Below are 17,684 nucleotides of genomic sequence, written 5' to 3' on the forward strand. Positions count from 1 at the left end.
TTTGTTCTGTAGGATTTTAGTCCTTGGTGACCAGAGACCATGAATTTGTGCTTATTGTACACTGATTCTACTTGTGCAGCTCTGGTAAATCTTTTTTTTTGCAAATATTTCTTTGAGATTACATGACTACAAAAGTTTCACAATACTGTGGCATAGTTATACTTAACTATCATCACAAACAGCTTGTACTCTTCACAATGATTGTCATCATTATCTTAATCTACATTGCTTATGAACTCTGACCTTCAACAAGAAAACTACTTACAAATCAAGTGGTGTGTACATTTCTTTCCTTTTGCTTAGCATCAGCTGTTCATTATTCTCTCTCATTCCCTCCCTCCTATCATTCCTCTTCACTTGCTTAGTTCACTTTCATCAATGTCCACTGCAGCTGATGGACCCCTCTGTTGTATTATTTCACCCTCTATCCACTGTTTCTGTGCTCTGCTCCCTACTTCCCTTAGATGTGCTCATGTATATACCATATATAAGGTAAGGGGTACAGAGTCATCCAAAAACGATAGGACAAATTAACAAGAAGTCCTTTGTTTCCTTCTCTTCAGGATTCTTTTCAGCATGCATATTATTTTATATACAAACGAAGGCAGCACTGGGGAATCTTAAGGTAATATAAGATTACAATTATTAGATGAGAAATCTCTCTTTCTGATACATTTCTCTAAAGAACCATTCTCTTTCTCTCATTCTACCTCACACAAATATATATGTATAAACATGCTCACACACATATATATATAACCTCATATACACATACAATCACCCAAATTCACATATCTATAACCCCATATATATCCTAATATATGTACTTAGTGTATATTTATTATATATTATTTATTTATACACATATATATAGCTCTCTGCCTATATATATATTCTTATATACTAACTGCACTTGTGTTTTCAACCAAATCCTAGCAGTGTAGACTGTCTTTTTCCCCTCCTCTTTCTCTGTTTCTCTGTTATCTCTTTCTCTTTCTCTGTCTCCCAGTGTATGTCTCTCTTTATATATATATATATATATATATATATATATATATGTGTGTGTGTGTGTGTGTGTGTGTGTGTGTGTGTGTGTATATAAATATATACATATATATTTGAATATATCGATCTCTGTGTCTTTTGACAGAATTAGGGGTTGAACTTAGAGCCTAAAGCTTGCTAGGCAGATACTCCACCATTTAAGCCATACACCCAACTTTTTGGCTTTTTTGTTCTTTATCAGTAAGGGTCACCTGTGTTTTCCTGGGGCTGTCTGATCACAGTCCTTTCCCCCATATCTTCTATATAGCTAGAAAGACAGGTATGAACCTACATATCTGCCTTTTTTGCGGACATGTGGGCTTTTCAACATTTTGGCCTAGCTATCTTTAAATCTCATTCTCCCAACCGCAACCTCCCTACTAGGTGAGATTTCAGGCAATGAGTCCTTGCACCTGACTAAATTCTATATTTCCTTCCCATAAAATTTCACAGCCAATGCAACCTATTTGTACTACCATCAGAAGGCTATTTTCTTTGATCTTTTTCTTGGTCTTTAAAAAAATAGACTACTTATTTCACTCTGACTTCACTTTTAGTCCTGCCTTGATGTCTTCTGGTATCAGCTCTATATTTAATGGTGGAAAGAGAGTGTACTGGATAGAGAAATGTCTGCAAATGAGCAGAGAAGGATCATCATGCTGGTTTTCAAACAACAAGGTTTCATTTTCTGAGGTGTCCTTAAGAAAATTCCATATGAGTTCCTTATGAGTTCATAAGGCAGGAAACCTCAATGAAAGCAGTTTTACTTGAAGTGAGAAATGCATCCTATGACCTAACTGGTGGGTGGGATTCACAGGTGATGAGGCCTACCCAACATTAGGAGGTAGCCTGAATTTTCAAACCTTTCTTTCCTGCCTTCTCCGTGTGTTAGCTATGATGTCAAATTCTCTTGTATCATGATTGTAAGGCAGCTACAGTAGTTAGAGTAAATGAAGAGAAATGACAACTAAGAGACAGAAAGGGGCACCACTCTCTTCCAGGGCTCTACACAATGGACAAAGGTTTCATCAATCCCTATTGACTTTTCAGCACATGGTTTTAATGGTTGCTGCTCAGTTACATTTACTTTTAATTTGGAGGTAAGGGAAGGGTTGGACACCTGATTAAATCCAAGGGTGAATCTTCATTGTTTCTAAGTCATTTTTCCTTTTGATTCAAGATGCAGATTCGTGGTTTCAATGTGCACAGGCCCAGACTCTGGCTAACTCTGGTGTCTTTGCTTTTTGCCATTTTTGTGCTATTCATTGTCATATAGGAATCAAGCTTCCTAGATCAACCAAGCCTGAAAATGTAACATGGTGTTTTCAAGATCCCATCTGCCTGTGTACAGCTCATAGCACCATGACATTATCATATTCCTATACCAAAAACAAAAGAGGAGGCAACAATGCTTGATAAGAAATGTACTCAATACCTTGTTCATGCCCATGGTATTATCATATTCCTTGTTCTTAACATGTTTATAAGATATTTCTTTTTTGCTTTGTATGACCTTCCCTCACAGTATAACCCGTTTTCACTGTATATGATGTTGGCATAATTTGTGGAGGGGAAGGGAAAGAACAAATTGTTTAAATAGGGATACAGGTGGACCCATTGCAACGATGAGATGTACAAGATATTATGTCAAAAAACGAACTTCACTACTTTGGTGCTGGAGGGGGCACGGTGGGGGGGGGATTGGAAGGGATGGCAAGGGGAAAGAAAGGAAGAGGCAACAATGCTTGATAAGAAATATACTCATTACCTTGCTCATGTAATTGTAACCCCTCTGTACGGTATTTTCACAATAAAAAACATACAAAAAGGAGGCAACAAAGCTGGATAAAGGTCATGTACTCAATACCTTGCTCATGTAACTGTTATCCATCTCTACTGTATTTTCACAAAAAAAACTTATTAAAAATAGTATGTCTGTGTAGATGCTCCTTCTTTTGAGGAAATTAGGTGTTCTGGTACTAAAGTGGTGGGAAATGGTGCTACACAGCTATATAGAGTTTTTGCCAGAAAGGAATTCTGAGTCATTTAAATTTATTTTTTGGTATGAGGAAAAGCTATAGCGACATTTTGAACTCAGGCAATGATAACGTTAATACTTTGAATTATCAACAAGCTTCTCGAAAGCAGATTGGAAAGATAACTTGAGTTGGATAAAAATTATAATGGGGACACCAATAACAAGTTTTGCGGCGTTCTCCTATAAGGTAAACAGGTTAAGAGTGACTAAGAATCTGTCCTTGGTGTCATGTATGATATAAGATAATCAATAAAGGCCAAATATGCTTGTGGGGTAAGACATATCCTTTATTGAGGATAATTTTGAGGATGAGGGTCTGAATAGAAGAAAATGATACTGGACAGATGACTGTTGAAATAGAGAACATGTTGGCACTAGCTTTAAGTTCAGAGGACAAGATTATAATTAAAGTCATAAGAATTTTACAATTGTTCAAATGAAATATGTAGAGTGAGGTAAGGAAGGGATGATTGAGAATAGAAGAGAGAGAAAGTGAAAAAGGAGTATCCAAACTGAAAAGAGACAAAACAGAATGAGAAAGGGGGAAATAAAACAGAGAAACATATAGAAAAAGTTCTATTTGCCATAGGTCTGCAAAAAATACTATCAATAATCCAAGAAGAAAACATGAAAGAATCTATTTTTATAGTGAGGGTTGAACCAAATTTGAGTGGATGCAGAACTGAATGAGATTTGAGATGGTAAAAACTTAGAAATTGATCACTGTTTAAGAAAGCATGACTAGAAGAGAAAGACAATAGAAGCTGGAAATATTAAGCATTACCCTTATTTCAAAAAAGCCTAAAAACATCACTAAAAAAAAACTATTGATCTTGATCAGGGAGGTTAAGAATGGTGTAGAATCAATTTCTATCCTACTTTTTTGACTTACAACTCCTTGGTACACTTCTTACAAATGAACATAAGGTTTAAAATAAGATTCAAAATCAACAAATATCATTAGCATTTTAATACAACGATAGTGATAGTATAAAGAAGAAATTATTAGGAGTCTAACTTACAATATCTACAGGAAGAAAGGAAATGAAAAGCTTTTGTAACGAAAATTACATAATATTGGAAAGAAATTAATGAGTAAAAAAATTCCAAAAGTCCCAACTGCATATTCATCGATTCAAGAAATCGTTATTATTATTATAAGAATATCTATTTCTTAAAGAAAATCACAGATTTAGTGCACCCGTCCGATCTAAATATTAAACACTGTTCATTTCAGAGATAGAAATATTACATTGGAGAATAAGTTGCAGCATTTGCTATCTTTTCTGCAAGACAGAGACAAAAGATAGAAACATGTTGCCATGTGCAGAAAGTAGAAGTGTAATTATTGTGAGTCTTATGCTTGCTTTTATCCTTTCTTATTTCATAAATTTGAATACTTAGTGAACGCTACTCAAATCTATTAATCAAACTGTTCTATACTTTGATATATTAAAAAGAATAAGAACAATTTCAATGTAATATTTGATCAAAAGAATATGAATAAGCTAGAATGGCAGAGCAATTAACTTGATCAAATCTTACATCAATGGCTGGGAAGATGGTTCAGTGGTAAGTTTGTGCCTTGCATGCATGAGGCCCTGAGTTTGATTCCTCTGAATCACATAAGCAGAAAAAGCTAGAAGGGGAGCTATGGCTCAAGTGGTAGAGCACCAGCCTTGAGCTGAAGAGCTGAGGGACTGACTGCGCTTAGGCTCAGAGTTCAGGACCCATGACTAGAAAAAACCAAAGTCTTACCTAATGAAGAAAGGAGCTTAATCACCATGTTATAATATGAAGGATTTTGACACCTAAAAATATATAAAACTGTGCCTCCAGCTGGTGACCCACACCTGTAACCCTAGCTACTCAGAACCTTGAGACATGGAGGATCTCAGTTCAAAGCCAGTCAGGTGGAAAACTCCATCAGACTTCATTTCCATTTCACCAGCAAAAAGCTCATCTTGACAGTGTGCCTCAGGGCCAGTTAATAAACAAGAACGCCAAGGGAGTATATGTCAAGCCCTGAGTTCAAGCTCTGATACACTCTGTTCGCTCCCTCTTCCCCCCCCCCCCCCCCGCGCCATTGTGCTGACAATTAGCAGGTAAGGGAGGTATGGTACAGGGAAATGAGGGTACTGGTTGGAGATTTCTGTTGTAATTCAACCATGAAAAACCTTAAGCCTCTCCTGCCCTCATGAATGAATTCTATTTGACTAATCTATTAGGGAAAGGGAAAACAAAACTGGAAAAAGGAAGATTTTCCTAAAATTGTACTCTGAGTTAATTCAGTTCTTTTGCTGTGACAGGGTGTCCCTATGCCCATGTGACTAAGGATTCACTTGATGGAGGGTCAAAGTCTGAAAGCATCAACAGTCCTATTGGAGATGCATTCTTGTTTGTCACCAAATGGAGCCTTTAGAAAATGTCTGAAAGAACCAAATTAGACAGAACTTAACCTGCTCTCTCAATTTCTAGACACAATTGACCAATGTACTTGAGCCCAGTAATTTAAATTCTTGCATTTTCTTGAGGTCGTGCACGCCTCAGTATGAACTAACCTATGTGTTTAGCAATATTAAGATGCAACAATTTATCTTAAGTCGACCAAAATCAGTGTCAAATATGTCTGTGACTATTAGTACTTTGTGTTTGTACATTATCTAAATGTGTACATCTTTGCAGAGTTAAAAGATCTAAGCCTAGTTCATGTAAAACAATTGGCTAATTCTCCCTTTACACATTAGGTCTGGTTTTCACATACAAAAATGGCCAAACAAACTGGAAATTTCTGCTGTTAGTAATCATGGCTATGCAGTTGGAACAAAGTACACCATTTGTACAATCATGCTTTGTATAAAGTCTCCCCTACATCTATTTGTCTGAACCAAACAAAGGAAATATGGACATTAGGAAAAGGAGTGTTGCAGATCTTTGGCACTGTCTCCCTAATTTGTAAGAGACTGGGGTTTTCATTTTTGTCAGTGCTGACAAATTTGGATGAAATTTTTGACAGCTATTATCTTACTGGGCCAAATACTCTATACTGGGGGAGGGAGTAACAATATTTGACAAGAAATGTACTCCTGACCTTACATATGTAACTGTAAACCTTTTGTATACCACCTTGACAATAAAATTAAATTGAAACTTATTCTATGGTTTGCTTTAAGAGTGAAAATAAAATTAATGTGCCTATTGCTTCCTGTAATGTTTTCAAGGTGTCTGCTTTTATTTCAAGATATTTAATCCATTTGGAGTTGACTCTGGTGCAGAGTAATATATAAGGATCTAGCTTTGGTTTGCTTCAAGTGTTTAAGCAATTTCGCCAGCACTATTTACGAAAGATGTTGCCTTTCTTCAATTCTATGTTTTTTAGTTCTTTATGGAAGATTAGCTGGCTTTAAGGAATTCTGACTCTTTAAAAACATGTGTGCTTTCCTCTCCCTAATTCTTCCTATTTAATGCAAAGCAAATGTCTATACCTCCAAAGGTGGCTAAAAATATACCAAAGTGCTGTGTTCTGTGGCTGCCTATAAGTCTTTCTTTACACCTCATCATGTCTCAGGGTTTGCCTGAGAACTGAGATTCCTGAAGTTTGGGTCTAGGTTATAAAATGCCACATTTTACTCTCATTTCTCATTTGAATAAATGGAATGTTATTCACAAAGAAATAAAGCCGTTCAGAAATATTTTAGTTTCCACAGAGGTTTTGGAAGAACACATCAATAATTTTCAATACAGTTAAACTGTCATGGTTTTGAATCTAATATACTTACCCACTGAAACTGAAACAAAATTGGACCTAAGTGATAAGTGGAAGCTCAAAAGCATTCCTAAAGAGGGGTAAAGTAAACAGAAATAGGAACCTAGTAAGAAAGACAGAAAAGAATACAATTAAATCAACATAAGTAGTACCAAAATGTAGTCAGATATGCCACCATATTTCTAATATTCTATTTTACACTAGAATGAAGTTGGAAAATAAAAAGGAATGGCAAATTTCACAAAAGTCAAAAGACTGTTGAGTGTCTAAAAAGCAGCACTTACTATTACAGAATAGGCATACGCTAATTGTATTAAAGAAATACCCAATAAAGACAAGTTGTAAACAGCCAATGGTACATCAAAGTATATGATTTTGATGTTGAGAAATAAGAAAAAGACAAACTAAGCAACAGTCATTCAGACTCATAATGCAAGATACTACCGTTTTTTTGATGGTAACATAATAAAGCCAGCACAAGCCAAAAAGTTCACAAGACTTTATCTGCAATTAAACAGCAAGAGGCATTTTGTGGGAATGCCTCATTTGGCAGCACAGCAGACATGAGTGAAAAAAGCTACGCTCATGGCCTGGCTCCAAATTCAAGCCACAGTACCACCCCACATAAAAATACATATACAAAAACATAAACAAAATAATTTTAAGAAATACAAGAAGGAAAGAAAGGAAGTGAGGAAGGATGAAAGAAAGAAGGAAGGAAACAACAAAGAAAGAAAGGAACAAGGACAAGAAAATTGACTTTAGAGGCATAATAGTTGCTAAAACAAAGAAAACAATCTAAGCCAGCATTTAATTAAAGAAATCATACTCATAGATAACAAGTAGAAAGAAATAATAAGGGTAAGAGGTGAATTTTTTTAAAAGAATCAACTAAACAGAACCTGATTTCTTCTATAAGAGAAAAGCTGATGAAATCCATAGTCACACTAACCAAAAGAAAGATGGAAAACATCCAAATCAAATAACAGACAAATGACTGGGCAATATGCAGCTGGAAAGCACAGAGAAAGCAAGAGCTGGAGGCCAAGACAACACTTTGAAGACTGGATGGCAGGAAGAAGGGCAAGGGGAGATCCAGGCTTAAAAATGATGACCTGGAGTTTCTCAGAATTGGTTATGCTTTGAAGAGGGCTGAGGTAGGTGGGATGGACAGTGGTTGGGCACAGCCTAAAGGAACATGGTTTCGAAGTGTAGTAGGAAGACCCCTACTCAGGCAGCAAGCCCACCTAGTTGTCGTGAGTGACAGAGCCCACCGCAACAAAGTTGTTATTAAAGAAGCAACTTTATTGAGAAGGTTCCTACACTGACAGGCTAGGGCCGCAGCACAGGCTGGGGAGCTGATACTGGACCTCCAATGGTTCCATCTTGAGAAGTTTCTGCGGAGAAAGATTAAGTGGATCTGGAGTAGGACTAAGAAACTCAGGGAACCCAGAGGATGCAGAAATAACATCAGCATCTGGGCTGGCAGAGGACAAGGAGCACAGAGTAGGAGTTCAGAGACTGGAACAAATCCAGCCAGGACAGGAGACCATCAGATAAGCAAACAGCATCAGCGCCTCTGGAGGAAGTGGAGCCCAGACATTTTGGAAGAAGAACTGCATAGAGTTAGAAGAGAGGTACCTTGCAGTTGGTTTCTAATAGACTAACTTACAGAGCAGAGTTGTGAGGTGTCAGGAGAGGGAGTGTAAAATGACAGACTGTACCCTGCTGTACCTTCCTCACTCACACACTCAGCCTGGAAAGAAAGGCTTCTAGGACAGAGGGAGGGACCACTGTCACTGGAGGAAAAGGAACACCAGCTGGAGGGCAAACTCATAGGACTGCTAAGGTAACGATATTTCTGTGAATTTCTATGATGGAGAATTACACATTGAAGGTATAGCTGCATTGCTGCCCTGAGACATGCCCCTGTGTTCCCCGGGGAAGCATGGTTAGGTCAACTCTCCTCAGATTCAATTGGAGCCCAGAGGCTGGAAGACTCTAGATGGGCCACCTGGATGAGGAACCTCGGAGGAAGTGGAGAGAGGAAATTAGGAGAAAAGGACTGCATGGAGTTAGATGAGAAGAGGCACTCTCAGTGATTTGTATGAAGTGAAAATAATAGGCAGAGCTGTGAGGCATCAGAAAAAGATCTCTACATGGTGAAGTGTCCCCTACTGCCAATTCCTCCACCAACTCCTCAATTCTGAGCAGAAGGATATACAGGACAATGGGAGGGGATCAGTAGAACAGAAGAGTCAAAGACACCATCTACAGAGCAGCTGCTTTGACCCACTAGGTATTTTTAATTCTGTCATGAAGAATGACACATTGCATGCAAAGATGCAGCAATAGTAACAAAATATGTCCCCATCCCCCACAAGTGAGCAAGGTTGGGGCAAGTGTTGCCCACAGCCTACTCTGGGACTCCAGCAGTTCCTCCTGGCTTTAGGAGAGGAAAGGAGGCCACCCCCCTGTCTGGCCTTGTTCTCACTGACCAATGGGATGAGAGACTGGGCCACACCCACATTCTATGCTGCCTAGCACTGCCCTGGAATTCTCCCTCTGGTTCACACCACAGCTAGGAGTTATTGGAGGTGGTAGTGCTTGGTGACTGATCAGTAAGTGTATTTGTTTGAATCCTTGTTAATTGCCCCCCCCACACCTTCCCTTCCCACCCCTGCCATGTCTGAAAACCAGAGACAAGAACAATTAGCTGCCGCCAGGAAACAACTTGGACAATATCGTGAGAGAAACAGCCTCACGGGTCCTGCAGGAGCCAACGACATACAGCCTCAAAACCACAGAGCATCTGAGACCAATCCTGTGGATAAGCCACCTGAAGAGGCCCTCCAAGACCACAATGCTCCTGTAACGGCAGATCAATCTCCATTCCCTCCCAGTGTCCCTTCCCCTCATCCTGTTACAATCAACAAAGCATCAGTTGAAGACCATGATGCTGACCTCGGCCTGAACAGTACGGCCAGACTCGAGAACCTGAAACAACTGTCTGAAAAGCTTATGAGCTTTGTGTCTGACACCACACTCCAGGACGACAGGGAGAATCTCCCATGTTCTGAAATGGTGGAGGATCTGGAAGAGCTATACGAAGGGCTGGCAGAAGCCCTGGATACCTGCTGTAAATCCAACTTACAACTCACCAAGAAGGTGAAGCCACTGGACAAACAAAACAGAGAAAGTCTGAATCAATTACACCAAGAAAAAGCCAACCAGCAAAACTTATTGCAAGAAAACAACGAGCTAAGAAAACACCTGCAGATCCATCAGCAAACCATTCGAATTCTAGAAGCAGAAAAGAACCATTTACACACAGACCTGGCCCAGCTGCAGCAGGCAGTCGCTGATAAATCATGGGAGATGCAGAGTCTTGCCAACAGCCTGCAGTCTTCCCAAATGCGAGTGGCAGAGCTAGAGGCTGTCCTTTCTTCCATGACCACTCAGCAGGAGGAGGAAAAGGAGCACTCTAGGGAGCTCAGGAGGCAGACAGACAGCCTCCAAGAGGAACTGAGAAAAACCAACAAGACCATCAGAGAACTACAGGAGTACAATTCTACATTGGAAGAACGTCTTCAAGCAACCAGAGAACACGGAATGGAGGAGCTCCAAAAGGAGCTAGCAACATCAACCATACTCCCTTTAAAGTGTTCTGGCCCTTTGGCATACCAAGTCAATCCTCAGGATTTGCCACAGGCCATTAAAGACAAAGCACAACTGGAGACCCAAGTAGGGTCACTGAAGGAGGAGCTGGAGAACATGGCCAGACAGCTTCAAGCACAGCTGGACCTCAATAAGACCTTAAGTCAACAAAAACTCCAGCAGGAAGAGCAGCTGCTGGCCCTAGAGCTGGCCTCCAAGATGTGCAATGAGCAGGCAGTAGCTCGCCTGGATCAATTATTAGAGACCCTGACCCACAATCAAAGCACCATAAGAGATGCTCTGGGAGAGAACCAGCACCTCAGGAACCAGCTGGCCCAACTGCAAGATGGCTTGGGAAAGCTCAGCAGTCACAACACCCAGCTGACCAGCAACTTGCAGGCAGAGCAGCACAGGAAGAAACAACTGGCCAAGCAGCTGGAGCAGCTGCAGCAGGAGGTGCTGCAGGGCAGGAGGGAAATCCAGTCAGTCAACAAGAATTTGCAGCAGACCCAGGAGCAGCTCACAGCTACCATGCAGCAGAACCAGCAGCTGCAGGCTCAGGTGAGTCTCCTGGCTCTCCCTGCAGAAAGTGAAATAGAAGAGACAAAGGATGATGAGGCCGCCAGGCTCACCCTCACCATCCCTGACAATGTTGAGAGCAGAGAAGACATCATTGCTTTTTTCGCTCAGGCTCAAACCTCAGCTGAAGCAGAGAGGGCCCTGCTGGGGCACCAACTGAGGCAGCAGAAATTGCGCTGCCAATGCCTGGCTCAACTCGCAGCCCTGAACCACACCAGGCCTGAGCAGGAGGCCCTAGCCCCACACAGTGGGGGGGACTCTATTTCTCAGGAAATACAGGGTATCATGCAGAAGATAGAAAACCTTGCAAGGTTTTTCAAGGAAGACCTTCGTGTCAAAACATTCATAAAAGAGCAAGTGGAAGGCCTTGAACTCCTCTTCATGCAGCTCAGAGGAGAGGTGGACAGCATCCCAGACGATGCTGCTTTCTATGGCAGACATCTGAAGGCGCTGGAGAAGCAACAGCGGGAGAAGGAACAATACATCGCCCAGCTCGACCGGGACACACAACAGTTGGTTCTGGAGCTGCAGGAACTACTGTTGCAACTGGAGCTGGGAAAATCTCAGGCAGCCTCTCAGAGCCCACATGGCAAACCCACCTCAGGCCCCACAGGCCCCCAAGAAGCTGCCTCAGCCTGTGCTGACGATTTCGAAGATATAGACATCAATGAAGATGAGGACACCGCAGCAGGAGGGACACGGGAGGCTTCACTCCTGGAGAACCCCAGTGTGCAGCGCATAGTACCAGTGCTGCCTGACTTTGAACAAATGAGGAAGGAGGAGGAAGCAGCAGCAGGCCTGGGCAGCCAGTTCATCCCTTTTCACTACCGGCCTGCTAAGGATGACCCGCTAGACATCTTCATCATCTAAGAGCATCCTTGCTCAAGCCACAGGAACGGTGCCAACATTCTGCCGTTCCCCATATTCTGTCACCCCCGTTCTCTCCAACCCTGACCCTTCACTCCAGCCCTGCCCCCTCTTCCTATCATTCCTTCCCACTTTCCCTTTCTGCATTATCCTTGGAAGGTCTGACCCCTGGTGTAACACTAACAGACCCTGTGCCATCTTGGCAAAACGGAGACAGACTTGATGGACTCCTGCTCAACGGGAAGAGCTGGGGTCATGCAGTGAACACACTGCCTCTCCAGAGGTGCTGGGGACCTTTCTCCAAATCAGACACTCTGGATAAGAAGGTGTAGGCCACATTTTGTCTTGGCCTTTGCACAGATTGATGGGCTCACTTGCAGGGTGAGAGTTTCATTGGGCAGGACAGTCCTGCATTCAAGAGGGCACATATATTGTGGGACTGAATTTCTTTTGATCGGGATGACAATGATGCTGGGAACTTGCCCAGATCAGCTCCTATCTTCTTTTTACACCAGGATCAGTTGGCAGAGCAGGCCACCCTCCTGCGGCTCCATCCTATTCCAGGCATCTCAGGGCACCACACCAGGCAGTATTCATTCAGATCCAGTGAAAATGGAGAAGCAAATGAAGGACCTACACAGAGGAAGTGGATGGGATATGCAATATAGAACACGAGAGAAATCACTTGACATACGAAGGACACAGAAAAGGGTTATTAGAGGAGCAAATACAGATGAGCTTGGGCTTTTTGACCGTTTGAATTTGTTTAATATGTTTTAAGCTCATAGAGTTACACTATATTCCATGACAGAGTCATTAGCAGTTTTCAAAGTGTGCTGGATTTTAACTAATAGTGTGAAATTTTACTGCTTGTAACATAAAGGCCACAGTTTAGCTGCTGATTTCAGGAAACAATTGTAACCAAAAAAAGAACAAAGGTTGTAATAAAGCTGAAATTGTGGGGCCCAAAAATTTCAGCTTTATTACAACCTTTTTTCTTTTTCTTTTGTTTTAATCCAGCTCACTTTGAAAACTGCTAATGACTTTGTCATGCAATGTAGTGTAACTCTATGAGCTCGTACCATCCTATATTAAAACATACTAAACAAATTCAAAGGGTCAAGAAGCCCAAGTTCATCTATAACCATTTGCTCCTCTAGTATTCAAATGTTTTTCTTTTTTTCTCCTTTGGTGCAATTGTTTCTACTTATTTACAAGATGATTTCTATCTTGTTTTGTATGTCCCTCCCCCACGATATAACCCATGCTTTCACTGTATTTGATGGTGGTGTAATTTGTGGAAGGGAAGGAAAAAAACAATCATTTAACTAGGGATGCAGGTGGACCCACTGAAACAATGAGATGTACAAGTCATGTAGAAAAATGAACTTCATGACTTTGGTGGAGGGGAAGATCGGGTGCAGGGAAAGGGAGAGTATGGGAAGGGGAAACAAAGAAAAGGCTTGATAAGAATGCTTGATAAGAAATGTACTCCTTATCTTACCCAGGTAATTGTAACTCCTCTGTATGGTATTCTCACAATAATAATAAAAAAAACCGCTAAAATTTTCACAAACTTGACTGATCTGGTTTTCTTTCACTGTCATTCACAATGTTCATTTGCATAGTAAAACAGAATAGTACATTCTCAGATAATTGCTTATGGTCAATTTTATATCAAACTTTTTGAAGCTAAATTGTGTTTTTTTCCCCACAATTTTAATGTACTATATGTTGGGCCTTAGAGTTTTCTCCTTTTAAATTTATGTCTTTTGCAAAAACAAGCTAAGTAGCCATGTACAGATGCCCGTGTCTATAATACTATCTTGGCAGGATGAAGATATTCATTGAATCGTGGTCAAAGCCAGCCTTGGCAAAACAAGACCCTATCTCAACAAATGAGTCAGCTTCGTATTTCCCAACCATATGGTTCCTTTCTGGACAGATTTGAGACATATCTAAAAAAGAACTAAACAAAATAGGTTAGATTGTGTGTCAAATGGATGCAATGCTATCCACAATCCATAGGGGGCTAAATTCAATCCTAAATACAGCACACATAGATACCTTTTACCTTGGAAAAAGCAAATGGTTTAAATACGGATACAGGTGGACACATTACAACAATGGGATGTACTAGGTACTAGTTCTTATGTCGAAAAACGAACTTCACGACTTTGTGGGGGTGAGGGGGAAAGGGGCAGCGATGGTAGGTGTTGGGGGTGTGGGAGATGGGAAGGGATGGGAAGGGGAAACGAAGGAAGAGGCAACAATGCTTGATGAGAAGTGTGCTCATTACCTTGCCCCTCTGTATGGTATTTTCACAATAACAAAATATTGGAACAGTAGTGTTAAGAAGCAAGCATGGTATATTGTATGTGGGGAGGAGACAGAGTAGGAGGGAGGTTGGGAGATAGAGTGGGTACCTAAGACCAAGAGAAGGAAAAGTTGAACTTTAATATTACAAAATGTTGTTGCCAAGGTTACATTCCAGTTTTTTCAGCTGAGGTAATGATCCTTGGCTGTACCTCTTCCTTCCTTCCTTCCTTGCTTCCTTCTTTCCTTCCTTCCTTCCTTCCCTCCCTCCTTCCTTCTTCCTTCCTTCTTTCCCTCTCCCTTGCTCTTCTTTCTTGCTTGTTTGCCTTCTTGTTTGATTGCTTGACTTTTTCCTGTCTTTCTTTGTTTCTTTGTTTCTTTCTTTTTCTTTCTTCCTTTCTTCCTTTCTTTCTTTTCTTTCCTTCCACCTGCCTTCCTTCCTTCCATCTTTCTTTTCCCTCTCTTCCCATTTGTAACTACTGAGATCTCAATATCAGAACCAAATAAACTGCAAGAACAAGTTTGAGAGTTCAGAAATTTTGAGGAAAAAAAGTCAAAACTAGTCACACAAACAGTAACAACTACTTTCTTAGGGTACCAGGGAAGCAGTAAACAGGAACTCCATACTGGCCACACAAAGTGCTTTGTACCACGCAAAAGCTCCAACACCAAAGAAATCCAGACTTGCTCCCTAGCCACACATAAGCAAGGAGAAATGCAGCTAACTAGTCTTATGATACAACTAATGCCACGTCTCAGAGACTTAGCAGGTCTCATCCTTGCCAGGGGTAGTTATAACCCAACTCCCAGAAAACCACTGCACATTGCACAAGTGGCTCTGTGTGGCAATCATGCCCAAGGAAGTTGAATCTCAGTCCCAGGGCTCCTATTACACTTCCCAGTAGGCAAGTCCAATTGGCAATTTCAGTCCTGAAGGGATAGTTCTCCCCACATTTGCGTAGGATTGGAATTGAAACAGAAGCACTGACACAAACAGCAGCCTTAGAGACTTTCTCTACTGCACTTTATCTTAGGTCTCTACCAGGACATTCAGCACATGTAGAGGGAGATCTAGGAGACACAAACTCCCTCTCCCACTAGAGGAACTGCAAGCTTTCAAAAGGCACATCACTGAGCATGCATGAGGCCCCGGGTTAAATTCCCAGCACCACATAAGCAAAAAGAAAAAAAAGCCAGAAGTGGCGCTGTGGCTCAAATGGTAGAGCGCTACCCTTGAGCTGAAGAGCTGAGGGCCAGCGCCCAGGCCCAGAGTTCAGGCTCCACAACCGGACCTAAAAAAAAAATTAAAAAAAAAAAAAAAGGCATATCACTGAGTGGAACTTGACACTGGAAATACACATCATCTTGAGGAGAGAACTTAGTGGACAACAAATGATCACTTCAACAAAGCCAGAATACTGACTGCCTCAAGACTCTGGTAGTAAGTGTCTGGTTATGTGTGTGGGGGTCAGTCTTTGATTTCGGTTTTGAGTTGTTCCCATGTTTTCTTCTGGAATTGAAGGCTAGTACTTTTTAATTTTTGTTTATGTTTTGTGCTTGATTTTTTAGCTCTTCTTTTCTATTCCATTTTTTCTTTTTTCCTTTAATCTCCCTTCCTACTCCATTGCTTTTTCTGGTAATCTACTCCACCTTAACTTTCTCTTACCCTAGGTCCTTCATCTTTTCTTTTTATACTTAATCCCTTCTATCACCAATTTCCTTACAAGTGAACTCGATACCCACACTGAGCATATCTCATTTCCTGTCTTACAGTCTCTGTATCTCTACCCTTACCATCACATCCCCCACTAGTTTAGGTTGAATTTCTACATGGTTATGCAAAAATCCAGCTGTGGTATATACAGCAAGACTAGATGTACGTACAGCAATTGGTGGTATCCACTGTATGTAGAGGTTTAATTCAATCTTTATTTGTAGAAGTTATTTGAGGTGAGAAACATTTTCACACCAAATACCTCATTAAACCACAAAACATTTAGTCCATTGAGAATATGAAGAATACCACCAGGAAGAATTCATGAAATTCCCATCAGGAAGATGTCAGGAATCTAAAGGCCAGTATACTAAAAGGGTCTTCAGATGAGTGAAGCCTACCACAGAAATACTCAGAAATATAAAAATAAACATAAACACCTCCAGAAAACAGCAATGGAGCAGAAAAGGTAAAAGAAACTTCATACACAGGGCTCAAAGTACTGTTGATAAAATGTTTAATGAAATGAAAGATTATCTCTACAAGGAACAACATAAAAATAATGGCAATACCTTTAGAAAAACAAAAGAATTTTATAGATACACAGTTTAAATGCTATATGGGGCTGGGCACTTGTGGCTCTAGCCTGTAATCCTAACTACTCAGGAGGCTGAGATCTGAGAAAAATGGTTCAAAGCCAGCATGGGCAGAAAAGTACGGGAGACAATTATCTCCAATAAACCACTAGAAAATCAGAAGTGGTGCTGTGGCTCAAGTGGTAGATTGCTCACCTTGTGCTGAACGGAGCAGGGACCGCACCCAGGCCCAGACTTCTAGCCCCATAACTGAAAAAAAAAAAAGAAACAGGAAAAGAAAAAGAAAAGAGAAAAGAAAGAGAAAGAAAAAAAAGCTATATGAGTTCCACATGAGTGCAGGTAACTTCAATGCAAATACTATGTCACCATTAAAAAAGATCTAAGAAGACACTAATAAACAAATTGAAGTGATTTGGAAGCTAATTCAAGTGTTGAAAAAAATTCAGAAATAGAAATCCTGGAAAATGATTAAGGTGAAGGATGACAGATAAAGGAAAATATAGAAAGCTTCTCTAGTAGAAGAAATAAAATGTAAGGGAGGCACTGTTTCTGCATTTGAGGACAGTGAACATAACAGAACATAAACGTATAATAAAATTCAAGAATTATGAAAAGAGTTTTCAGGACTCAATTCAAAGTCCAAATTTGTTACTGAAGAATATTGAATAAATTGAAGTGCAGACAACTAAAAACGTACAAAACCTTTTTTCTAGAAACACAGTAAAAAATTTCCCAAATCTTGAAGAAGAGTAGCCCTTCCAAGTACAAGTAGCTTTAAGATCAGATCAGATTCTTTCTTTTTTTTTTTTTGTTTTTTTGTTTTTTGTTTTTTGTTTTTGTTTTTGGTCCGGTCGTGGGGCCTAAACTCTGGGCCTGGGCGCTGTCCCTCAGCTCTTCAGCTCAAGGCTAGCATTCTACCACTTGAGCCACAGCGCCACTTCCGGCTTTTTTCTTTTTGCTTATGTGGTGCTGAGGAATCGAACCCAGGGCTTCATGCATACAAGACAAGCGCTCTACCACTGAGCTACCTTCCCAGCCCCCAGATCAGATTCTTTCTGGACATAGATATAAGTGAAAAAGACAGGTTACTTATAGGGCAAAAATCTA

The 17,684-nt window shown here is 40.6% G+C and overlaps 1 protein-coding gene across 1 annotated transcript; it reads left to right on the plus strand.

The window, feature by feature from the left end:
- Positions 1-9,533: 9,533 nt before the first annotated feature.
- On the plus strand, positions 9,534-11,954 carry LOC138804964 (golgin subfamily A member 2-like). The gene has a single exon (XM_069989554.1). The coding sequence runs from the start codon at positions 9,534-9,536 to the stop codon at positions 11,952-11,954; it is 2,421 nt and encodes an 806-aa protein (XP_069845655.1).
- Positions 11,955-17,684: the final 5,730 nt, after the last annotated feature.

The sequence above is a fragment of the Dipodomys merriami genome, unplaced genomic scaffold (assembly GCF_024711535.1).
Source record: "Dipodomys merriami isolate MVZ:Mamm:240054 unplaced genomic scaffold, mDipMer1.0.p SCAF_38, whole genome shotgun sequence".
NCBI classification, from domain to species: Eukaryota; Metazoa; Chordata; class Mammalia; order Rodentia; family Heteromyidae; genus Dipodomys; species Dipodomys merriami.